The 26815-nt window shown below is 34.9% G+C and overlaps 1 protein-coding gene across 1 annotated transcript; it reads left to right on the plus strand.

Moving 5' to 3' along the window:
- The first annotated feature begins 20593 nt into the window (after positions 1–20593).
- LOC131953388 (coiled-coil domain-containing glutamate-rich protein 1-like) lies at positions 20594–21007 on the plus strand. Its single transcript, XM_059316544.1, has one exon. It carries the CDS (start codon positions 20652–20654, stop codon positions 20997–20999), a length of 348 nt encoding a protein of 115 aa, XP_059172527.1. The 5' UTR covers positions 20594–20651; the 3' UTR covers positions 21000–21007.
- The last annotated feature ends 5808 nt before the right edge of the window (positions 21008–26815 follow it).

Raw genomic sequence — 26815 nt, forward strand, 5'->3', positions numbered from 1 at the left:
GTCGTCGGAGGAAATTTTTTTTCGTAATAGAGCTCATATAAAGAGAATTTAAATCGCGGTCACTTTTTAGCCCTCGTCGAGGGCTTTGAGTGTAACCGACAGTTTACCCTAAAGGTCAAGCCATTGACCTAGGAGCATGCAAAAAATTAGCCAGATATACTGAGCTTAAGTACCCTAAAGTCTGCGTTGAAATGACCCTCTGTTTTTCCCATAAAATACAAAGATTATATAGGGAAATACAACTGGTCAGTTTTGACCCCTTTACGAAGTTTTCCCAGATATGCCGAGTTTTTTTTGACACCCCAAGGTGTTCTCCTACCACCTCACAAAATTTCAAGGGGGGTCGTCGGAGGAATTTTTTTTTCGTAATATAGCCCATATAAGGCGCCGGACAGTCGAGGTCAGTTTTGACCCACTCTCCGTAGACGTTTTGCCGAACCGTCACCGGCCCTCGTGTTCTATCGCCATAAGGCACCTTCGTGCCAAATTTGACGCGCCTGCGGCGCCGGAAAGTGCCCTATCGGGCACCCGACCACTTTGCTTTATATATATAGACTAGGCATTCTGCCTAGCTTCGCTTAGGTTTTCAAAAACATTTGATAATTTGAATACTAATTATTTGGTGATGGATGAGGCGTGGAGTTCTTAAATCTAAACAGTAATGCTAAATTTAGAGAAGATGTTGTTGTATCTTGTTTAATATCCGCTTTTCCGCTTTCAGAGAAAGCATTCGAAAGTACGCAATTTATAACTAAAATGGAAATAAAACTACAGAGGTTCCATGAACAGTATATCTCACAATTTATATTACATTGACTTTTAAAATTAATTTTTTATTTAATTATCATACGTTGCTTAATCAACAACGTATTTTTTTCTAAAACAAATGCTACACTTTGTCGTTTTCTGTTTTTGTTTAAAATAGTATACAATTATTTGAAAAAATAATTATTTAAAAAGTTTACCTCCCTTGAAAACTAACCGAATGACGTATGTCTGTGTTTACTTTTTTTTTTAAACAGTTACTATGCTTATATAAGAAAATACGATATATAAACATATTTAACGTCTACAATGGCTTTTTCCGACGGGAATAAAGTTTTTTTGTTACCCTCCAGGGTCGGTCTACGACCTCAAATAATATTAAGGGGATCAATTTATTTTTATATATATATCTCATATAAGGAGAATTTCACTCGCGGTCATCTTTTAGCACTGGTCGAGGGCTTTGAGTCTGACCAACAGTTTTTCCATACGGCCTCGTCATCTATAGAAGTGTATGCAAAACATTAGCATGATGTACAGAGGTTAAGTAACGTAAAAATTGTGTTGAAATTACCCTGTTTTTCCCATAAAATACAAAGATTATATAGGGAAATACGACTGGTCAGTTTTGACCCCTTTACGAAGTTTTTCCCAGATATGCCGAGTTTTTTGTGACACCCCAATGCGTTCTCCTACCACCTCACAAAATATCAAGGGGGGTCGTCGGAGGAAATTTTTTTTCGTAATATAGCTCATATAAAGAGAATTTCACTCGCGGTCAAATTTTAGCCCTCGTCGAGGGCTTTGAGTCAAACTGACAGTTTTCCCTAAAGGTCAAGCCATTTACCTAAATGTATGCCAAAAATTAGCCAGATATACTGAGTTTAAGTACCCTAAAGTCTGCGTTGAAATGACCCTCTGTTTTTCCTATAAAATACAAAGATTATATAGGGAAATACGACTGGTCAGTTTTGACCCCTTTACGAAGTTTTCCCAGATATGCCGAGTTTTTTGTGACACCCCAAGGCGTTCTCCTACCACCTCACAAAATATCAAGGGGGGTCGTCGGAGGAAATTTTTTTTCGTAATATAGCTCATATTAAGAGAATTTCACTCGCGGTCACATTTTAGCCCTCGTCGAGGGCTTTGAGTCAAACCGACAGTTTTCCCTAAAGGTCAAGCCATTTACCTAAATGTATGCCAAAAATTAGCCAGATATACTCAGTTTAACTACCCTAAAATCCGCGTTAAAATGACCCTATGTTTTTCCCATAAAATACAAAGATTATATTGGGAAATACGACTGGTCAGTTTTGACCCCTTTACGAAGTTTTCCCAGATATGCCGAGTTTTTTGTGACACCCCAAGGCGTTCTCCTACCACCTCACAAAATTTCAAGGGGGGTCGTCGGAGGAAATATTTTTTCGTAATAGAGCTCATATAAAGAGAATTTCACTCGCGGTCACTTTTTAGCCCTCGTCGAGGGCTTTGAGTGAGACCGACAGGTCTGCCCTACGGCCAAGCCATTTACCTATAAACATGCCAAACATTAGCCAGATGTAAAGTGTGTAAGTGCCCTAAAATCCGTTTTGAAATGACCCTCTGTTTTTCCCGTAAAATACAAAGATTATATAAGGAAATACGACTGGTCAGTTTTGACCCATTTCCCGATTTTTCCCGGACATGGCGAGTTTTTTGTGACACCCCAAGACGTTCTCTTACCACCTCACAAAATATCAAGGGGGGTCGTCGGAGGAAATTTTTTTTCGTAATATAGCCCATATAAAGCGCCGGTCAGTCGAGGTCAGTTTTGACCCCCTCTTCGTAGACTTTTCGGCCAACCGTCACCAGCCTTCGTGTTCTAACGCCCCAAGGCACCATCGTGCCAAATTTGACGCGCCTGCGGCGCCGGGAAGTGCCCTATCGGGCACCCGACAACTTTGCTTTATATATATATAGACTAGGCATAGGGCCTACTGCCTAGCTTCGCTTAGGTTTTCAAAAACATTTGATAATTTGAATACTAATTATTTGGTGATGGATGAGGTGTGGTGTGCTTAAATTTAAACAGGAATGCTAATTTTAGAGAAGATGTTGTATGTTGTTTAACAATCGCTTTTAGAGCAAAAATTTGAAAGTACGCAATTTATAACTAAAATGGAATTAGAAATACAAAGGTTCCATTAACAGTATATCTCATAATTTATATTACATTGACTTTAAAAATTAATTTTTTTATTTAATTATGATACGTAGCTTAATTAACAACTTATTAAGTTTAAAACAAATGTTATACTTTGTCGTTTTCTGTTTCTGTTTAAAATAGTATACAATTATTTGAAAAATAATTATTAAAAAGGTTACCTCCCTTGAAAATGGACCGAATGACGTATTTTTTTGTTTACTTTTTTTAAAAACAGTTACTATGCTTATATTAAAAAATTGATATATGAACATATTTAACGACTACAATGGATTTTTCCGACGTGAATAACGTTTTTTTTGGGTTACCCTCCAGGGTCGGTCTACGACCTCAAATAATATTAAGTGGATCGTTCGTCAATTTATTTATATATATCTCATATAAGGAGAATTTCACTCGCGGTCATCTTTTAGCCCTGCTCGAGGGCTTTGAGTCTGACCAACAGTTTTTCCATACGGCCTAGTCAGCTATAGAAGTGTATGCAAAACATTAGCTTGATGTACAGAGGTTAAGTAACCTAAAACTTGTGTTTGGAAATTCCCTGTTTTTCCCATAAAATACAAAGATTATATAGGGAAATACGACTGGTCAGTTTTGACCGCTTTACGAAGTTTTCCCAGATATGCCGAGTTTTTTGTGACACACCAAGGCGTTCTCCTACCACCTCACAAAATTTCAAGGGGAGTCGTCGGAGGAAATTTGTTTTCGTAATAGAGCTCATATAAAGAGAATTTCACTCGCGGTCACTTTTTAGCCCTCGTCGAGGGCTTTGAGTGAAACCGACAGTTTTCCCTAAAGGTCAAGCCATTTACCTAAGAGCGTGCAAAAAATTAGCTAGATGTAAAGACGGTAAGTGCCCTAAAATCCGTTTTGAAATGACCCTCTGTTTTCCCCATAAAATACAAAGATTATATAGGGAAATACGACTGGTTAGTTTTGACCCATTTCCCGATTTTTCCCAGACATGGCAAGTTTTTTGTGACACCCCCAGGCATTCTGCTACCACCTCACAAAATTTCAAGGGGGGTCGTCGGAGGAAATTTTTTTTCGTAATATAGCTCATATAATGAGAATTTCACTCGCGGTCACATTTTAGCCCTCGTCGAGGGCTTTGAGTCAAATCGACAGTTTTCCCTAAAGGTCAAGCCATTGACCTAAACGTATGCAAAATATTAGCCAGATATACTGAGTTTAAGTACCCTAAAGTCTGCGTTGAAATGACCCTCTGTTTTCCCCATAAAATACAAAGATTATATAGGGAAATACGACTGGTCAGTTTTGACCCATTTCCCGATTTTTCCCAGACATGGCAAGTTTTTTTGACACCCCCAGGCATTCTGCTCCAACCTCACAAAATTTCAAGGGGGGTCGTCGGAGGAAATTTTTTTTCGTAATATAGCTCATATAATGAGAATTTCACTCGCGGTCACTTTTTAGCCCTCGTCGAGGGCTTTGAGTCGAATCGACAGTTTTCCCTAAAGGTCAAGCCATTGACCTAAACGTATGCAAAAAATTAGCCAGATATACCGAGTTTAAGTACCCTAAAGTCTGCGTTGAAACGACCCTATGTTTTCCCCATAAAATGCAAAGATTATATAGGGAAATACAACTGGTCAGTTTTGACCCCTTTACGAAGTTTTCCCAGATATGCCGAGTTTTTTGTGACACCCCCAGGCATTCTCCTACCACTTCACAAAATTTCAATGGGGGTCGTCGGAAGAATTTTTTTTTCGTAATATAGCCCATATAAGGCGCCGGTCAGTCGAGGTCAGTTTTGACCCCCTCTCCGTCGACTTTTCGGCCAACCGTCACCGGCTGTCGTGTTCTATCTCCCCAAGGCACCATCGTGCCAAATTTGACGCGACTGCGGCGCCGGGAAGTGCCCTATCGGGCATTTGACCACTTTGCTTTATATATATAGATGTGAACAATGCATAAACTTAAGGTTTTTGGGCTATATTGTTGAAGTACTGAAACATTAAAGTAATAGAAATAAGTAGAAACAACATTCGCTTTATTTTCTTAGGAAAAAAGAACGAAAACAAACTAGAAATTTTTTTTAGTAAACCCAACGAAACATTTCAAAGGAATTTTATTTTCCGAGTGTCTGAGCTTCACAGCCTGTTGAGCTTAACGTCAGCCAAAAATATTACAATACCATTCTCACAAGAAGTCGAGCCAGAGAGCAGTTACACTCTGCAGGCCAACGTACAGTTTCCTGGTGATGGCACAATAAGATTATTTCTGACCGGCAAAAGCAAGGAGAGACAGGTGGAGATTCAGAAAGACGTGTGTTTACAAGTGCAGCTTGGTGAGAGAGCTATAGAGAAGTATGTGCAGTACACATGGGATACACAGGGCATCTTGAATGGGTCATGCACAACCATTGATGGGGAGGTCTTGGAAAAATCAGGTGCTGTCGTCAACGATTGCGTTTTAACAACTTGGAATGTTCTTGAGGTGCAGCCTCAGATAGACGCAGAGGTATATAGCTCAAGCTCAAGTGTTTATATATACTTACGTTTATACCAATGTGTGTGTGTGGAAGGCATCTCTTCGGGGGACGAAGCCCCCTGAAAAAATTCTACCCCCCCCCCCCCCAACCCCCAATGAAATGAAATGTATATAATTTATATAGAAAATATATACTTATAACAGTGTCCGCCCCCACACGAAGAACGTCTACCGCCCCCTCCCCCCCCCCCCCCGAAAATTTCCAAGTGCACCCCCCCCCCCCCCCCCGGAGAAATAAGTCTGGAAGAAACACTGGTGGAAGTGTATAACTCTATAATTTTTTTTTAATGTTGACGTTATGGTTAAAACATTTATAACAACGAAGAATATTCGTTTGTTGGTTAGAGTATAGCTTTGTCATAAATTTGTATTTAAACATTGTCTTGAACTTGACTTAACAGAATCATAACAGATAATTATTATTTGAACACTACCTGTTCTTTGCTGATAGGACGGACAGACGATTATAATGGAAAGTGCGTATAATATACAGCACAATACCATAACAATACAACAAGCTGCATTAGATGAAAGGCTGGAGAATGAATTGAAAGAGCCGCTCAGTGTATACGACAGCGTGCCGAAAATGCATAAGTTGATCAAAGATAAAAAGTTAATCTTCGAAATACCAAAATGCACGGATAAATACAAATTAAGTAACCTAATTCGATTTAGTGAACGAGTATAATACCCCACCTTCTCCATTGTCTATCGCACTGTTTAAAACAAACATACGCATCATGGCGATCACGGGAAAGCCTGGGGAGTCAAAAAGCACCTTGCCGTGGTGCCGAAGAACGCTTCTGATTCAGTTAAGTGAAAGAATAGAATACTCCATATTATCCACACACAAAAAAAACTTTCATTATATATATATATATATATATATATATATATATATATATATATATATATATATATATATATATATATATAATATCCTAATATCCTAATATATAAATCCCCACGTTCGCACATCTCTCTCTCTCTCTCTCTCTCTCTGTGTCTGTCCGCAAAATATTTTCGCCGGACATCACGTCAGAATCGACAGCGATATATGAAGAACTTTTTACGGACTTTTGTTGAAAATAATATGTTAGATGTTTTAAATGTATAACCACAATTTTAGTTAAAGAAGAAAAATAAAAATTAAAGGCGTATTCGAAGGTAGAGAAACAGTATTATTTATGCAACCGGAAAAGCATTAATATATGTGAAAAAGAACGCATAAAACTGTGACCTCACTATTGCTTATACATTAACTAATGACGACATCTGCCGTGTTTAGAATGAAAAGAAATGAACTATTTCATTCAAATTTGATTTAGATCTACGTACACTATGAAATGTATACAATACAATTTTTCCGGCCTAAACTCATAAAATTTATTTTATGTATTTGGATTCTAGATCTAGAGATTCTAGATCTAGACTAAATCTAAATCTAAATCTACGCAATAACTAGATCTAGACGTAGACGCTAAGATCTAGATTTAGACTCTAACTTCTCTAAAATCAATTCCAAAAATAAATTTCTATATTAGGACTAAACTATTTCAAGACTTATTTATTTTATGCAAAATCTTTGTTATGAACTGGCTAATTTGGGATAAAAAATTAATTTGAAAGAATAGGCATATTCGCGTAAGTTAAGATTTTAAAATACGTGTTTCATTATCCGTATAGCGGAGATGTTAGTGTACATTAAACCACGCAGGTGGTGCGGGTTCGAGACACAGCAAGTCAACTTGGTTAATGTATTCTTTTTTATTATGCTCGGGCTAAACTTTAAAAAAAAATTCTTTTAGGAATCTAGATCTAGATCTAGATTGTCGGGTGTCCGATAGGGCACTTCCCGGCGCCGCAGGCGCTTCAAATTTGGCATGATCTTGCCTTGGTGCGACAGAACACGGGGGCCGGTTGGCCGAAAAGTCTACGATTTGGGGGTCAAAACTGACCTCGACTGACCAGTACCTTATATGAGCTATAAATAAAAAAAAATGTCCACGCAGGAACCTCTTCATAACTCTTGAGGTCGTAGACCGACCTTCGGGCGAATTAATTAAGCATTCAAAATCAAATTCTCAATGTTTTCGAAAGCCTAAGCGAAGCTGGGCAGCATGCCTAGTATATATATATATATATATATATATATATATATATATATATATATATATATATATATATATATATATATATATATATATATACAGACATTAGTAAGCTAGGGAGTTCGACGTTGTAACATGTCGAAGTGTCGCAGATAAGTTCTCAAAGGGAACAATCACCGGGAAGTATACAAGATATAAGATGAAATACTTTGCAACCTTGTCTGATATAGATATTTGGCACTTTTATACTTTGTTACATATATGTATTGTAGAAAACCTTCCTAACTTACGCGATCCTGATATTATATAGCTTTTTATAGCTTTACGACATATATATATATATATATATATATATATATATATATATATATATATATATATATATATATATATATATATATATATAAAGATATATATATATATATATATATATATATATATATATATATATATATAGCCTACATTAAGACATATATATATATATATATACATATATATATATATATATATATATATATATATATATATATATATATATAGCCTACATTAAATTGCAGAAAAAAAACTGAATAGGTCGAGTTGACGGAAGGCGAGGATTGGCGAGACAACATGACGAAATGTCGTCACAGTAACCGGCATGGAGAATTCATGACACTCAACAGTTTTAAGGAGAAGAGATTGGATTCTATTCATCCTTGCTTCAAGTTCACTTCAGACGAAAGAGAAATTGTTTTACTCTTAGCATCCATCACAGGGCGAATCAGAATCGGTCGGCGTTTTGGAACTGGATACTTAGATAGCATACAAATAAGTAAAAACATACAATGCCCTATTAAAGAATGTAAAGGAAATAATCAAAGGCACGAGTGGGCGAACCTGGCAGTGACCACTGTATCTAGTGTTGTCGCTGGTCACAAAAACGTAGAAGACGTAGTGTTTGAGCTTAATTATGACGGCGATTACAACGACGCCGAATTTGAGATCAATGTGAAAAAGTCTTTGGTTACCAGTTTTTAAGTATAGAAGAAGTTGACACGCCTATCGTGCGTGGTGTTGCATTTGCGACCCATGATATGGAACTTGTTGCGAAATTGCAAGAAAAAATGGTTAAGTTTTTACAACTGCAGAAGGATTTGTGCAAAAGTTACAAAGATAAAGATCCTAAACCCGTTTTTATCGTCTCCCATCCACACAGCGGGCCCAAAAAGATCAGCGTTGGAAAAAAGTCGAGGCACATTATGTGAAGGACGACCGAGAAGACCAGTGGTGGTGTCAGTATTTCTACGACACACTCACCTGCCCTGGGAGCAGCGGGTCACATGTGCTGATCCTTGGTCAAGACTTAGAAGGGTTGGGCAACTGGTTCGATCCACCCTTATGCGGGTTGGGCAACTGGTTCGATCCACCCTTATACGGGTGGGGTTACTGGTTTGGTCACCAACACAACCACAGCGGGGAGAGCCAGAAAATTGGAGCTAACGTAAGCATAGCCAGAGTTGGAATTGTGGGTTGACATTCCACTGCTACAGTAGATACTACATCACAGCCATTTGATACTTTGGCTAAACTGTGATATGATGGGAAATTATGTTTTATTTGTTCCTATTATTTTGCTCTATTTTAATCTCACATTTGTTCGTAGTGACTGAAATAGTTTAAAAAATTAGTCATCACATGAACTATTAATTGTTTTTTTATTCAACTATGTTAATTAAGTTATATATGTTATGTAATTATTTGTTATCACATTTTGTAATGCAGCTGTCTGCATTTTTTTCCTCATTTCGGCACTTTTACATATGGATGTGAAATCGACCAATTCAATTATTACCCCAAAAAACACATACATCTACATACGTTTAATTAACTTAACGTTGTTGCCCACTTTGTTTCTTGGTGGATTAATATAATGTTTGCAGGAACTGACGCCATTCGAGAAAAGATACGTAGAAGTCACCAAATACACCGTCCACCGAAGTGAATTGGGGTAAAACCACTTTCATCTCTGCAAGTCATTCGATCAAGCTAATTATTATACATCAGCTACGAATGTGTGTGTGTATGTGTGTGTGTGTGCAGTGTGGCGTAGGCAGGGGGGTTGGGGTCATAATAACACTGTTACTTAATTAAATCAATTTCTGAATCAGTATATATGTATAACTGTATATTAATATGTATGTTTAGAACAGTTATCTGAAAACTGACGCTATGTTCACTCAGAGTTGGTTATTCATCACTTACGAAGTATAGGGGACTTATTTTAATCTGACAAAAATTATTAATCCGGATTTATCAAAATTTCGGCGTTTTATGTGTAATTGAGTTGGAAAAGCTGGGTTTTGCAATTATGTCCGTGTGTGTGTATGTATGTGTGTCTGTGAAAACGATAACCCGAGTACCGTCACAGCTAGGTTGATGAAAATTCATATTTAAGTATTATATCAAATTTGTAGTTTTGTGTCAACTTTTCTGCGATTCTGATAACCGTAAGTGGAACTTATTATTATTTAATGTTCAAAAGCCTATAACTGGAGTAATGTTTAAGATAGATAAATGAAACTTCACATGTAAGTAAAAAATCTATTTCTCTGCCTTCTGTCAAATTTTAGTAATTTTTGTTGAATGGAAGTAGTAAGTTATGCTATTTCCGATTTCTCAAAAACTCATGTGAATTAACAAAGTACTAATAATACTCCGAACTATTATATACATTTTGTTTGGCGTTCACTTGGTGCGCACATCTGTTTTCTATGATATTCTATTCTATTTTTTTCTGTGTTTTTTTTTCTTTCTGTGACTTTTTTCCGCTCACCACTACTAAATGGGATAGCTGATAAAACAGACAAAATGCGACGAAGTAGTCGAGAGGTTGATTTCTTTAATCAGCACTGAGAACCGATACCAGTGGTATTATGTAGCTACAGCACTGTCATTGGTAATATATAGCAGAATCACTCGAGCACAACAGCCGTAGCACAAAGTACTGAAATTGGAAACATAGGGTACCAACAACAATAGCAGTGAGTACCCACAACAGTGACACTAAGTAACTACAATAGCTGCATTAAGCATGGGAGAATATACAACGGCTGAACACTGTAATTTAGGACAGTATTGTTTACGTGCTTTGTGTGTATAGCAAATATAGTTCAAATGAGAAATTTGCCTCTTTATTAGTTGCCCTTGAGTAGGAGTTCACGTAACCGTGGATAACAAATGCTCTACACATGTAATGAATTCATTTCATACGTAGTGTGTTACTGTAGTGTAGTAGAACCACGAGAGGGGCTTCAAATTACCAATCCATAAGAGTTAGTCAGTGAGCAGGTGCAGCAGAGTTATGTAACTCTATGCCTGAGCTAATAAACTATAGTTTTCATACATTTTGCTAGTGAGTCTACATCTCTTTGCATATCCATATGTCTAGTTTGTGATAATCTATTGTTTGTGCGTGGATATTTAGAGAAACACGAGTCAGTAAAATTAGTACAATGACCCAGACTAAAAAAGAAATAAATTACTGTTCGGTCCATAAGTGCCTTATGTCGCGTTTTCGCGACAAACCGTAATTAGCATAAAAAATAAGTCCAAATTTCAAAACAACTATATACCTCAAATTCAGTGTCAGTATAATGAGAGAAAATCAGCACACATAATTTTTTACACCATTGGAACATAATTCAGGAAGTAAGGGGCTAAACAGCAAAAAAATGGTTGAAAACATTTTTAGTTGCCTTGGAAATCCCAAAAACCTCCGCCATTTTGAATGTGTCGGTAGGCCTACTATTAAAAATGTTACGACTTTTATTATTTATGCACTTATACAAAAACAATGAAATTTAAACTGCTTATATTTCAGTATATTTTAGAAATTTTGTCACGAAAAATTAAAAAAAAAAACTACTTGTAAGATTTTCACAAGGTCTAAATTTTTTTACCCTTTTAGTATCCACAATTTTAAAAATTTGCATATTAATTACCAAATACTTTTTTTTCTATGAAAGCCATCGCAATTCCCTCGTGATAAAAGTTGTATTTTTGCATGAAGTACTACTACTGAGCATATGGTGGGCATAGTTTAATAAATAAAAATGTAGTAGGCTTTTTAGTTTTAAAAACATGCGGACTGAGAAAAAAACGCAAAAAAGTAACGAAAAGTAAGTCACGAAAATATCTGTGTAAACTGCAAGCTGGTTGTAAGCTGTGGGCGTTTCTGAGACGATGGAAATTATGATTATCAAATAAAGGAGACATCCAGCTTTCCAATGTTGCCAAATAAGATATGATGACGGATATAAAATTTTGTTAGCGCTTTAATAGATCGGGAAACATTGTTTTTTTAATAAATTGGTCATTAAAATGGTATTTTAAACACATTATTTTTTTTTCTCATTAAAGTAAATAATTTCTTAATACTAAAATGGACAAAGTATCCAAAAGTGCTGACAAATCCACCATGACGAAAAGCAAAAATTATATTTTTTTCACTGCGTAGATATTATTATTATTATTATTTTTTTTAAATACTTTTATTTGCAATTAAAACAAGTACATCAACATCAAATTTTTTTAACATAATTTTGAGCACCAAATGAAAACGAAAGGTTTTGCAAATGTACATAATGAATATTTACTTGATGTCATGTATTTGATTATAAAAAAAATTGCAAAGGATGACAGTAAAAGGGGTGAAGGTCAAATGAAAGTGTCAGAAGTCTGGGTGGGGAGAGGAAAGGAAATTTTTCAGAGAGGGTCAATGGGACAGTGAAGCATTTTCTATGTAGGGAAACAACTTAAGTTGACTAGTTGAAAGGGTGTTGTAGTGGTCGCATTGAGTTTTCAAAAGGTTGCAGTGTGAAAGATGAGGGGAAAGAGACAAGATTTAGAACTTTAAATAAGTTCTGGATATTGATGTTGCGGTGGGTGGTGGGGTCGTTGGAACAGTTAAAGGGATTGTGGGGTTATCATGTCTGGGGGTAAAGTGGATAGAGGGGGAGAGAGGAGGGGGTAGATTTATTTTTATTTTTATTAATGCAATTGTTTTAAACATTTAAATCAGTAATAATAATATATTTGATAGATTTTACATAGCATCAAAGACATGAACAATGAACATCAATTGCATATATAATAATCAAAGGGAAAAAATAAAATGGCATAAGAACTAGATTAAAATAAGGTGTGCAAACTAGGTTTCTCTTCACTGCTTAGTTTAGTGTGCTGCGGAGTAAAAGTTCACACTGTAGCCACCCATGGACAGAAATAGAAACGACTGTGGGAGAAGTGTCTCTGTAATCACGTACTGATCTATCATTCCAAAACTTTCCATGACATAAAATTGACCCTTGGCAATGAGGGCACGCTACCTTGAAATGTCCGCCAGTCCGGTTGAGTGGGGGGGGGGGAGTGTGTGTGTGTGTTGGGGGGGGGTTGAGGTGGGTATCTCTTTCTACCATTCAGGTTGTGCATTTTAAAACCCGGGAAACAGAAGACTGTTCTAATGTTAATTTACTTGGGGGCTGATCGAGTGATGTTTGGCTTGAGACTGTCTAAATTAAAATTAATACTTTATTTATTTCTTTCCTGTATATTTCTTTTTTTTCTCAGTTAAGTGAGAGTTCCCAGTCTATGTCTTAGCTTTGCTTGAAATATTTCTTTTAACTCGATGTCCGTGTATTTTGTGAAAAAATATCTGACTTTATTCCTAATTTGCCATATAGTCGATCTATAAATAGCCATTGCTACTAGTTTGTTTTCGTCTTCTGTTCTTTGTCTAGTCGTGTTAATTGAATTAAGTGTGATTGCTTTATTTGTTGTGGCTGTTTGATTGGTGGTGTTTAATATTTTCGCAAGTGTTTGCTTTGTTTTCTGTACTAATGTACAATCTAAATAAATGTGTTTCTCAGTTTCTTGTATATTTTGTTTACACGTTTGACATGTTATTTTAACATTTTGATTTGACTTTGTATTTCGTGAAACTGGAGTTGTGTTAAAAATCAGTCTGTATGCTATTTCCCTTTCTTTTGGTGTAATGCGTTTATTATGTAGGTTTCTAAATGCATCTTTAATGTCTATTATATTGTGTTCCCTGGCCCAACTAATTCTCGTGTATAAGGGTGTCGCTTGTTGAAATATTAATAACAAATTTTCACGCGATGAAATTGTGCAGTAAACAATTATTAATCTGGCTTTATTATTTTTATATTAGGATATAATAATATACGAATATGGGTTTTTAAAATTGCAAACACAAACCGATTTCAAACAATAAAAAAAATTGTTTTTTCATAACGTCTATAATTATATTCTTTGTACAAATATAATAATATATATTGAAAAAATGTGTGTAGTTTAATTGGTTTTGTTTGTTTTTTATTTATGTGTCTAGCTTATTGATACTAATTCTAATTATCTCCCCTAAAAACCATGTAAATAGTTGGTAAATAGAGGGGCGTAGCTATTATTGGTAAATAAACACCTCTATTGGTAAAACGAAAACAAAACTACAGTGTATCAAACTATATAAACACATCAAAGATTAAATTAAATATAAGAAAAATCAGTGAAATGAATGGGTAGAGAAGATGATATAACGTGTATCGTGATCATTCAATTAGAGCAGTGAATTGAGCGAGGGATGTTCAAGTGAGTGAGTAATAGTTGGTCTTCTGTTACAATATCAGAGAAATATTTACCAATTTTAGAAACAAATCTAAATCTATTTGGATGTTAGTAAAAAAAAACAATAAATCACCAGCCTTTGTAACCTTTTACGAAAAATTATGTTATTTTACCCTTAAAAATAAAATAATTTATATTGTTTGTTAAACTGTTACTATTTTAAATTAAGTTAAAACATTTTTTTTTCAATAACACAGAAACATAGCATATTTGTAGGCATTGCTTAGACATATTCAGCCAAGCTTAAGATTTTATTATTTTCAGAGTTTGACTTAGTTATGACGAGTAGGGGATACAGCGGGCTATTCATATAAGATAATAAATAATCCCCCATAGGTCATTACAAGCGAAAAGTATATTGAAGATGTATCGACATATATTTATCGTCCATAACGAGCTACTGTTAATGTTTTAGAACAAATATTTGCAGTGGCAGCTTTGGTACTGTCGAATTCACAAATTATGAAGTACTGAAAAGTACCTGTGTGTAAACCTGGCATTGCCCACCCAAACCACAACCAACCAAAACAACAAAACGCAAACATAACGCTAACACAATTACAAATACAAACGAAAACAAAAACCTAACAACAAACCCAACCACAATCACAAACACCAATACAAACACAAAGAAAAAACAAAAAAAAAGCAAACGAAAACAAAAACCTAACAACAAACCCAACCACAACCACAAACATCAATACGAACACAAAGAAAAAAATAAACGAAAAAGCAAACGAAAACAAACCAAATCCAAACGCAAAACCAACCACAAACACAAATACAAACAAATACAAACACAAACCCAAAGAAAAAAACACAAACGAAAACAAAAAAAAAGAAAGAAAAAAAACGAACCAAATCAAAACGCAACCACTAACGCAAACCCAACCTAAACACAAAGAAAACACTAACGCGAACATAAACGCAAAGTGCTCACAGTATAGCCCCGGCAGAATCGCCTGTTTCAGCTTAATAATCGACTATAGTACCCCAACGTATTCATAGTCTTTTGCACTCACTTAAACGAACGTAGGTGCCAAACCAAACCAAATGAACAATTATAATACTCCAAGCTTATTCGTAAAATACCTACAACATTTGCACTTGATCAATCCCCGCTAATTATGTAATTATTTTTTTCCCAACACCAAAACAAAGTAATAAAAAATTCTTTTCCACTAATGCAATGTTTTATAAAGGGAAGTAATTGTGTTTTCCTAATTTATCAAATGGAAGTAAGTGCTAAAGGACTAAATATAAATAATTTTCAGACATAATTAGAGTTTTTGTAAAAGATTAAAAAAATTAAAAAATCATGTTTGATGAACATGCCGACAATTATTACTATCAGTTTGAAAAATGAAAATTATTTCAATAATAATTTTTTAACTCAGATTAAATTTAGACCTTGAGCACGATAATAACCTAACACTTAAATCCATCGAAGTATGTCCACGACAAACTTATTACATGTTACATACAGAATTGAGCTTCATATATTAGATTCCATCACGTTCGGGGATGGGGCGCGTTAGACTTTCTTGATGCCTGGAATAAATTCTGTTTTAGATGTGTCTATGGGTTGTTTTCCTAGCTTTGGGTGTGCAAGGTTCCTAAATGTGTCTGTTGTGTTTCGTAGACCGTATTTTATGCTAAATTTGTTCTTTTTTTTCTATATTGGGGTTGAGAGATTTTTTTACAAACTTTTGTTGCATGATTTATGGTTTGTCGTGAATAATTTTTGTCGTTGCTTTTTTGTTTTTTCATTCGCAAAGTTAGAATCCTAATTATAACTCCAAATCTATAGGCCTACAAATATATTACCGTAATTCAAACCGTAATACCAATATTAGGATAAATATGAAAAACATAAAAATTCACCTCACCCTAGAAAAAACCCAAATCCAAACCCAACTCTAAACGTTCCTAATGCTAAACCTAGCTCTAACCCTAACCCTTACCCTAACCCTAAACCTAACCCTAACCCTAACCCTAACCCTAACCCTAACCCTAACCCTAACCCTAACCCTAACCCTAACCCTAACCCTAACCCTAACCCTAACCCTAACCCTAACCCTAACCCTAACCCTAACCCTAACCCTAACCCTAACCCTAACCCTAACCCTAACCCTAACCCTAACCCTAACCCTAACCCTAACCCTAACCCTAGCCCTAGCCCTAACCCTAACCCTAACCCTAACCCTTGCCCTTGCCCTAGCCCTAGCCCTAGCCCTAGCCCTAGCCCTAGCCCTAGCCCTAGCCCTAGCCCTAGCCCTAGCCCTAGCCCTAGCCCTAGCCCTAGCCCTAGCCCTAGCCCTAGCCCTAGCCCTAGCCCTAGCCCTAGCCCTAGCCCTAGCCCTAGCCCTAGCCCTAGCCCTAGCCCTAGCCCTAGCCCTAGCCCTAGCCCTAGCCCTAGCCCTAGCCCTAGCCCTAGCCCTAGCCCTAGCCCTAGCCCTAGCCCTAGCCCTAGCCCTAGCCCTAGCCCTAGCCCTAGCCCTAGCCCTAGCCCTGACCCTAACGCTAGCGCTAACCCCAGAACTAGACCTAGACCTAGACCTAGGCCTAGACCTAGCCCAAACTCGAACCCTAGCTCTAACTCAAGCTGAACCTTAAGCTAATCGTTAATTGACAGGGGGTTAATTGACATGGGGTGTAATGACGGGGCTGTAATGTCCGGGGAGTAATTTACGGGGGTGGGGTTTAATTCCCTGTTCTCTGATATCTACAATATCTACACCTAACACAGTCTATTCTAAACACACAATACACAAGCTAGTAAAACTATGATACAGTGGATTAAACCTAGTATAGACTTTACCTGTACTAAACTGGAAGATCTGGACAAAAATGAGGTCATCACACACGTTTTCATTCACCTTATATACCCTTTCATAAACAGGTACAAACCGGACTATTACAACTCACATCATGGAAGAGGTATTGTTATCGTATAAAACATAAGGGACTACATTTTTCGCGGGAAGGGGGGGGGGCGCATTAGACTTTCTTGATGCCTGGAAGAAACTCTGTTTTAGATGAGTCTATGGGTTATTTTCCTAGCTTTGGGTGTGATAGATTTAAGGTGAAGGTTCCTGAACGTGTCTGTTTTGTCTCGTAGATAGTATTTTATGCTACATTTGGTTTTTTTTTTCTATATTGGGGTTGAGATATTTTTTACAGACTTTTGAGGCATGATTTATTGTTTGTCGTGTATAATTGTTGTCGTTGTTTTTTTGTTAATATGAATGAACGTTCTTCGAAAAAAGGGCTATGTTTCTGTCCTAAGTAATGGGTGGCTCTATTGTTAATTGCGTTGAGCTGGATATCCAAATATTAATGTACCAGTGGTTGAAAGTGTGACTGGCCAATAATTCTACTGATGTGAGTTCGTCTGAACGTGATGATTTTGTGTGCATATCTTAAATATGTTTCCTTTCATGTAGTTTATACTAGCGTGCTATGCTTGTTTTTGTTTTTACTATATTCTATGAAATGACATCTCTAATTAGTTTTTTTTTAATTGTTGGTTTTGGCATGGGCAATGGAAATATTTTTTGGGTTGACGTATCTATTTAAAATGACTGCCCTAGCTAAAAGTAATGTTGTACTAAATATATGGGGCGCTATTGTATTTTTATTGAGTTAATGGCTTGTTGTGGGTTAATTTGTAGGGTCAGTCTATGTTTTTTTTAATTAACGTTGTATGGGATACGTTTAAGTTTTCATAAAACTGTTGTAAAATGCTATTTTTTTTCGAATGAGGCTAAAAGAAGCGCGATTTTGTCAGATGAACATACTTTTTTTCAGTAAATCATATGGTAACTATACGGTAATACATATTTACAAAATGGTCAATACGTGGTAAAACCAAGTTTGATATGTAAACATATTAAAGGGGTAACTGTTCAAAAATAATTGATTGGTAGTAAGTAACTGACACATCAGAGAAAAAGAAATTCATTAATCGAAGTGATATCTGGAGTCAACATCATTGTTTAAAACAAATTCATCGCACTTCTTCTATATGATTAAAACACATCGCGACCGTGTTTTTTTTACATACACAGACATTTTAAATATAAGCCATATAAACGTTTACATTATTTTATCATTTTAAAAAATAAAATATATTAAATTTTGTTTCGATGGATAAAATCATGTCGGTTTTAATTTAAATGTTTCCATTTCATTGAATGTACTCAGTTTGTCAAATAAATACCTATTTATTTCCCGTGTAACCTTTCGGTAAAAAGAATGTAATTGGTACATATATGGATAGCGCTAAACAAAACCAATATGTACACAATAGTGAACTAAACTTATAGAAACATTTAAAATGAACTAAAATAGAAAACATGTAATCGTGTAAAATGCGTAGCCGTTATGTTAGAAGCGGGTCAGATGTAGCTAAATATAGAGTTGTTTGTACGTTCAATATGGCAGACATTATGTTGAGTCAATCCTTCATCAAGTTATTAAAACTCTAATTTAAAGGCGATACCACAATGGTCGGACAACTCGAGTGACTGAATGCACTATTACACTTCTCGGCCTTTTGACTGAGATCAAAATGTAGTGTTTGTTATAGGTTTTGTAAGGAGATATTACATATGGCCGCGGTTTTGTGTAATTATACAGGTACTAGTCTAAGCTGGGTGGAATTAAGAACGTCATGCAGATTCGACTCCGACATCCGAACTTTCGGATTTGCGATTGTGGGATATAAAGGTCTAAATAGATCTACTATATATAACATGTGTTATTCTATATTTTCTTCCTACGATTTACGATTCGTCGTAAACATATTTCAATTTTTGAATTGTTTTTGTATACATTAGTATACGTGTTTCTTGCACTGATTCTTTCAAAAGTATTAAAAGCACAAATATATTCTAAATGCAAAATACTAAAAGTACAGCACTGTTTGAGATTTTAAAATGAAATAAGACAACAGACGCAAGACACAGGCAGGGCAGAAGTAAACAAATGTCTGTAGACAACTATAAATAGAACAACACACGCTTGGCATAGGCGGCAAACTAAAACAAATAGTTTAAACTATTTTATTTGTCTATCGATTAAGCTAATCAGGCATATTTTAATTGTATTATAAAACAAATGATTCTAACGGTACATTTAACTAATCTTTCTATCGCCCTAATTTTATTGCATATAGCCTACTTTGACGATGGTCGATGTTATTATAATACGTTATGGAACAATATGTTAAATATGGCTAAGACTGGATTAACATAGTCAATGATTAATTTAATTGGTAAGAACAATTAGGGTTGACACCATTTTGTACTGTATGTCAATCATGTATAACCAAATAGTGAACAACTCGGATGTACGGAGTGAGTTTTACCAGTAACACGGTGCTACTGCTGAGGTCAACGTGATCATTGATATTGTACTTAGAAAATATTAACAATTATTTTTGCGGTAGTAAAAATAAAATTCTGCTTCTTTCGTTTGAAGCTGAAAAGCTAGACATATCATTGTTCTAAATTACCTCGCTCAAATAGATTTGCATAATGCATATTTTAGGAATGCATAAGGATACAGTTAATCGAATTGAAAGAAAGAAAAAAAACAGTTTTTAATACGTTAGAACAAATTTTGATTAAAAATGTCTATAAAATTAAAGTAGTACAGCTATCAAATTTAAACTGATTCAATTAATCGATATCAGGAAAAAGGAAAAATATAAACGATATTTTTATAAGGATAGCTAAGTAAAAATGTGTTTCACTGTTTGTCTTTTGTTCAGTCTAAAAACTTGGTTATCACAATGCATGCCAGGAACCTATCGAAATTAGGAGAACCAAACACAGTCCACACAGCATAGAAAACTTCCAACTAACATCATTATCCCTTCTGCAGGCAATGATATGTTCTATTTATTAGTATGAATACGCCGTTATTATAAGATTGGGTGCTCATAGGTAAATATTTTATTTCGATTTGTTTTTTTAAACGGGCGTTTTAAAATTACTTCCATATTTCTTCCCCAAAAGATAACGAGATACAACACATTAGCACAAAAAATCGATCAATAGCTAAAATACCCAGATTTTAGAAATATAAAATGCACACATGTTATTACGTTTTTATGTCAATAATTTAATTTATTATTAAATGCCTATTACAATGAATTGATCTTTGATGTTGAATTAAAAATATATATATAATTAGCAAACAAAAAAACTTGAGTTTTTTAAAATTGATTTTAATTATATTCAAATCATTTCTACTTTCTCGTATATACGAAGTATACAGAAAGTCTTGTAATCCTGCAAAAAAATAATCTTTGTCGTGGAAGGAACAACAGCGTTTCTGTCGTCGTCCGCTGAAAACCACACAATTTTACAATGCCTGGAACAAAGGATGAAGTTGCTGTTGAGTCAGAAACAAAAGAGACCACAGAGCCAATTGTAGCAAAGACAGTTGAAGATGTGAAAGGCAAAGCTGATGAGGCTGATGCTGAAGCAGAAGAACAAACAGAAGAAAACACAAAAACAGAAGATTCAGAAGAAAATACAAATGAAAATGCTAGCTCAGAAGAGACAGAATCAAAAACAGAAGAAACAACAGCAGAAAAGCGATCTGTAGATGAAAAAGAAAGTGAAGATGCAGAAGATGAAAGTCCGAAGAAAAAGGCAAAAACAGACTTAAATGAATCATCGAATGGCACCACAGAAACAACTGAATCTGCTTAGTTCTATTATATATATATATTTTTTTTTTCCTTTTCCTTTTGAACTTAATCACAAACTTGTAAAAATGTGTTTATCATCATGTTCAGGAGAAAACTGAGATATTTATAGTCAGGTTGTACACTTCATCATGGTTCTCATCATTTGTACTGTTCTTGTAATAAACATCTTAATGTAAAGAAAAAAAAAAAATAAATAAAAAAAAAAAAAAAAGCAAAAAAAAATAATCGAGATTTTTACAAATCTCGACGTTTTACACCTCACTGATATGGAAAAACATAATTTTGCAATCTTGTCCGTATGTCTGTGTGTCTGTGTGTCTGTGTGTCTGTCTGTCTGTCCGTGTGTAAACACGATACACGATAACTTGAGTACCGTTACAGCTAGGTTGATGAAATTTCATATATAAGTATTTTATCAAAATCGTAGATCCGTATCAACTTTTGAGCGATTTACGATAACCGAAAAATATACTTTTTCTACTTTGAATTTTTCAAAAGCCTATAACTTGAGTACTATTTCAGATAGATAAAACGAAATGTTACATGTAAGTAAAAGATCTAATTCTCAACCATCTATCAAATTTTGAGTAATTTCCGTTGACTGGAAGTAGTAATTTACGCTATTTCCAATTTCTCAAAAACTGTATGTAAATTTATAAAGTACTAATACTATTGCGCACTATTATGCACACTTTTATTTAGCGTTCACTTGGTATGCAATTTTTTTTCCGCGAGATGTTATTCTATTTTTAAAACTTTAAGTATTTAAAATTGATTAAAAATCATGTCTATAGCCCGAGTTCCCACCCCCTGTTGTTTTATATAAGAATATTCGAGAAAGTTTAGGGGAGATCACTCCCGGTTTATGTTCTTAAATATTAAGAAACTTTTAATATGTATTGTCTTTTTAATGAAAAGGGACAGTACACAAAAAGACAATGTAAATATCGAACTAACATTACATAATTGACATTCTCACTCGTCAATCATATATGTACAAAAGAAAACTACAGTTTTTAATTTAGCAAATACAGATATGTTTTAAACAAAAACTTAACGCCTGTTTACACATTTGTATCATTATTATAACACTGTAAATACAATCTAATTATGGTATAACACACAAAATTTATGTCTGTTTCGTTTTATTTTTTTTTAAAATCATTTACCAAACCTGTTATGACTATTAAATACGTGATTACGTCACTTGCAAACACTCCAAAAAAAAAAGGAATCGGTAATAATTTATTATATGTATTGGTAAACTAAAATAACAATATGTCGCCGACAGTGTTCCTAATCATGTAGACAAATTTAAAATAAATTAAAATAGAAAATGTGTAACCATGTAAGATACGTAAACGTCACTTTTGGAGCTGGCCAAATGTAGCGCAATATAAAGCTTAGTGTGATATCATCAAGGTGATATTGCACATAGCGTCAATGTGTACTTACACGGTTAGTTAACTCGTATTAATATAAATTGTATTGTGAAGGCAAGCAGTTTACCTCAGTATAGTTTACACTGTTTTTCACCCTCTGGATTTATATAGACATAGACTCGACTTTTTAATTGTGTTATTCAATATTTACTTCGAATCATGTTTAAATGATTTAGACATCATACAGTCACAACATAATGTTTAATTAACTTTGTTGTTAGTTCTACTACATTAGACTATAAAGGCGGTAACTCACAAACTCACATATTGCTACCACCCCCACCAGTCTGGTGAGCTATGGTTCACGAATGTTTACATTTATAGAGCCGGGTTGAACTAGTGACGACTGTAAGGGACAGATAATTTAGTATTACACGATTTGAAACTAAGGGGAGGTAACAATTTCTCCTAGATCTTTTCATTGCCGTCTGTAAACGGCTGCTTTCACTGGACGGAAGGGGGGGGGGGTTGTGTCGAATTCACAAATTATGAATTACTGATCAGCAGAAAATAAAACATCTAGATAGCTGCGTCTGCTACGGCGCGGGTCAGCTCGTGTAAAATTAAATGTGAACGTTTACCCAGGCACAACTAATTTGGCTTGCTACATCCTGCCTAGTTCACAATTAAAAGCCAAACGATGCATCTAAGGTGTAGTAAATATTAGTCTTAAAGATCCTGATACATAATCATCAAGTTGTATTTACCAGCTATTGTATTTAAAACCGTTTAATTATGACATGATCAGCAGTCTGTAAACAAAAACAAAACGTGTTAAATGTTGAAATGTATGGAACCTTACTGATCATATAATTCATGGGATATTTTAATTATTGTCAATAAATAACATCACAATAGAAACCTCATATTAGGCCAAATCAAACACAGTTTAAATCTTGTTCGCAAGACTTCAAACAATTGACGCACTACATACATAATTTCGTGTTTTAAATAGCAATGTAAAATACAGGGAGAGAATAACGAAACAAAGACTACAAGAAGTGAGGTGGCAGACCACAATCCTAGGTACCATCAGAGAAATGTTTTCATAGTTGCCATGACAATAATAACTTCGTAACAAATATATCTTATTTTTAAGTGTCGTTTGGTTGTTGTTTTTAAATCTAAACGATCTAATAATCTTTTTTTGTTTGTGTGATGTAGTTGGTGTAAATTGTTCTGTTGGCTGATATAAATATAATTTAGGGTATAATGTGTCTATTTCAATGTGCTACCCTGGCGAAACTAGTAGAATTGCAGGTTTTTATAGTTTTTTGTTTACTTTTTTCCCCTTTATTTTTGTACAGGTGTCTTTGTCTTTTTTTTGTCGGACTCTCTGTATATGTTATACCACATAGGTACAATCTGTATATTATTGTGATTGTTAATTTTTTATATTTAAATCACCCTAACAGCCACAGTTTGTGAACATTTTCTGAAGGAAATAGTAGACGGTGAGAAAAAAAAATGATGAAACAGATCCTACAGTTCTAACCCCACGACTGCCGCATGTTCTTTTCTCAATATCTGACAGCCATTTACTTTTCTTATGTAAGCACTTGCTTTTCTCATAATTTTAGTTGATCTTACATTTTATTATAGTTTTGATTTTACCAATGAACACGTTTATTTACCAATAGTAATTACCTCCCTCTGTTAAAAGCAATCTTTAATGTTTTCAAGGGAGACAATGCAAATCTACCACAAATAGCAAGCCGAGTAAAATATACAAAATTGTGTGATTAAGCAACGTTTAATTTAAAAACAGAGTGTAAATTTTATAGAATATAATAATTCTATACAAAAATCTATAAAATGTTTTGTTTTAATTCGATACATTATTAAAACATGTTTGTAATTGCAAAAATTGAAAGCCTTATATTTGTATTTAACATTTTTAAAGAAATGCAATAAAATCCGATTAATAATTTCCATCAGCGAATTCAATTTTTTTTCAATACTTTTTAAGCAACATTTGAAAAAAAAAGAAAAGAAAAAAAAAACATTTGACTTGTTTTTCCTGCTCGATATTTTACGTTGGAAATGTATGTAACAAGTAGTGTTATAAATTAACTTTCATCCGTAGAAAAAGACATAAAAACATGACGAAAACACAGAACATACGTTTTAAAATAACGTATACGAGCCGACCCGCGGCATATCATGCGCCGCTATTTAGTTGTTTGATTTTCTACTTTTCAGTAATTCATAATTTGTGAATTCGACAGTACCAATGCTGCCACTGAAAATAATTGCTTTAAAACACTAGGTCGTTAAGGACGATACTACCCCCACCCTCCTTTCCCCCAACCCCTACCCTACACCCCCGACCTCTTAGTTACCTCCCCTAAGTTTAAAATCGTTTCAAACTAAATTATCTGCCCCTAATAGCCGTCACTTAACCCGGTTCTACGATAGTAAACATTTAGCTTGAACCAAAGCTCACCAGACCATATAGGGGTGGTAGGGAGCGCGCTTACAGCTTGTTTTCTAGCGTCTCCAAGAAGAGAATTATATATATAAATATATATATATATATATATATATATATATATATATATATATATATATATATATATATATATATATATATAGAGAGAGAGAGAGAGAGAGAGAGAGATTGTTGAGGTATGAAATGATTAAATAAACGCCTTCAGGTACGTAAATCTGTGTAGAGGCCATCCATATATAACGTTCAAACATTTTTTTTATCATTTTGGACACCCCCCCCCCATAAGTCCACAAAAGTCCACTTAATTCGCAAAAGTCTATTTTTTTTCAGACCCTCATCTCCCCCCCCCCCCGTTTGGACGTCATACATGGATGACCCCTTACATTCCCATTTGTATTACATTTTCTAACTAATTTTAAAGTGCAGATATTAAAGTCCTCTTACATTAACAACATCCTCTCGGTCAGCTCGCTTTCATGATTTTATAAAATAGAAGTTTAAAAATACTTGGAAACCCAGCCATGTTGCTTGCATCAAAAACTACGAGATTAGCACGTAAAAGGTGGGGTCGTAAAATACTTTGTTGATCACTTCCCCCATCTGTTGGTTCTGATCTGTATATGATGTAGGAAGGTGAAGATGAACATGATACATTTTAGAGAGCATCAACTGCAACGTTCTCCTAGATGTTTAAAAACTCTAAGTATTGTGTTTGTGGCCGTGTTTTTATCTAACTTTCTTTGGACAAATGTTAATGTATAACTGTACTTGTTACATAGATAACCGAACTATAATCTTGAATCAAAACATGTTATGTTTTTTTCATTATCATCAATAGAACTAGACTTGCCCAAAACATGAGCAACCAAACGTCCTTGAGATAATTTAAAAAAAGACTGAATCAAGATATTATTTTCAAATAGTGGCTTCTGAAAACACAGTTTCAAATAAAAGTTATTGACTGTGGTTATGGAAAATGGACAATAGATGTTGATTGAAAGTAAGATCACAATATCTTTAGGCAATTACATCCTTGTTATTTTGAGTGTTTGGTAACTCTAATTTTCGATCATAGTAAACTGTACATGCCACAGTAGGGATTATTTTTTAAACTCACAGATACCATGTACTTCTAACCTGTGAAGACTACATGATCTCCATGTTTCATACATTGATAATGTGATGCCAAGATAAAGATTTGAAGTCAAAAGGCCATTTATATATACATGTGACAAGAACTCAATACTGGCACAATGCAAAACCAAACTTGAATATAGGCAAATGAGAGCGAGAGCTCACATTTAGGGATTATATCAAAGAAATATCATCTCAAGACCTGGTCGTAGAGGCAAGAATTTCACATCAACCCCACCAGAAGTTGATAAATCAAAGGAAGAAAAACGCAGGAGATATGTACAATGGACAATAGAAAAAAAAGCTGAGTACCCCAAAATGTGGAAGATGATTGTGAATTCATTACTATTTGGGCTTAAAATATAATATTTGATGAAGGGTGGAAAGCCTACAAAGGGGTTAATTTTTCAAGATGACCGCCGTTGTCACAGTTACCAGGATTAATTGGTATTAAGAGACGCTTAAGCAAATGTACATAATCTAACTAGATCTACAAGACACAGACACAACGTGTGAAGCCACTGACATTGTAATGACAGGAGAATATTAAGGACATGGATTGTTTTTGTTTGGAGAGTAAAAGCTGTAACGTCTGCGTAGACTAAAATTGTTTTGTTCGATAAGTTTGGTATGTCTATTGCTCTGATGTATGTATTGTACCTAATGCTTTCTAAGATGAGTTCTTCTAATGCGAGTATGTAAAGGGATGTGAGGTGGTGGGGGGGGGGGCGCACTTTGTCTAATTAATTTTGGGATCTATCAATAGCTGGGTGTGTGGTTTGTAAAATA

Source organism: Physella acuta, unplaced genomic scaffold (genome assembly GCF_028476545.2).
Source record: "Physella acuta isolate Inbredline_101_S28 unplaced genomic scaffold, ASM2847654v3 ptg000918l, whole genome shotgun sequence".
Taxonomy (NCBI): domain Eukaryota; kingdom Metazoa; phylum Mollusca; class Gastropoda; family Physidae; genus Physella; species Physella acuta.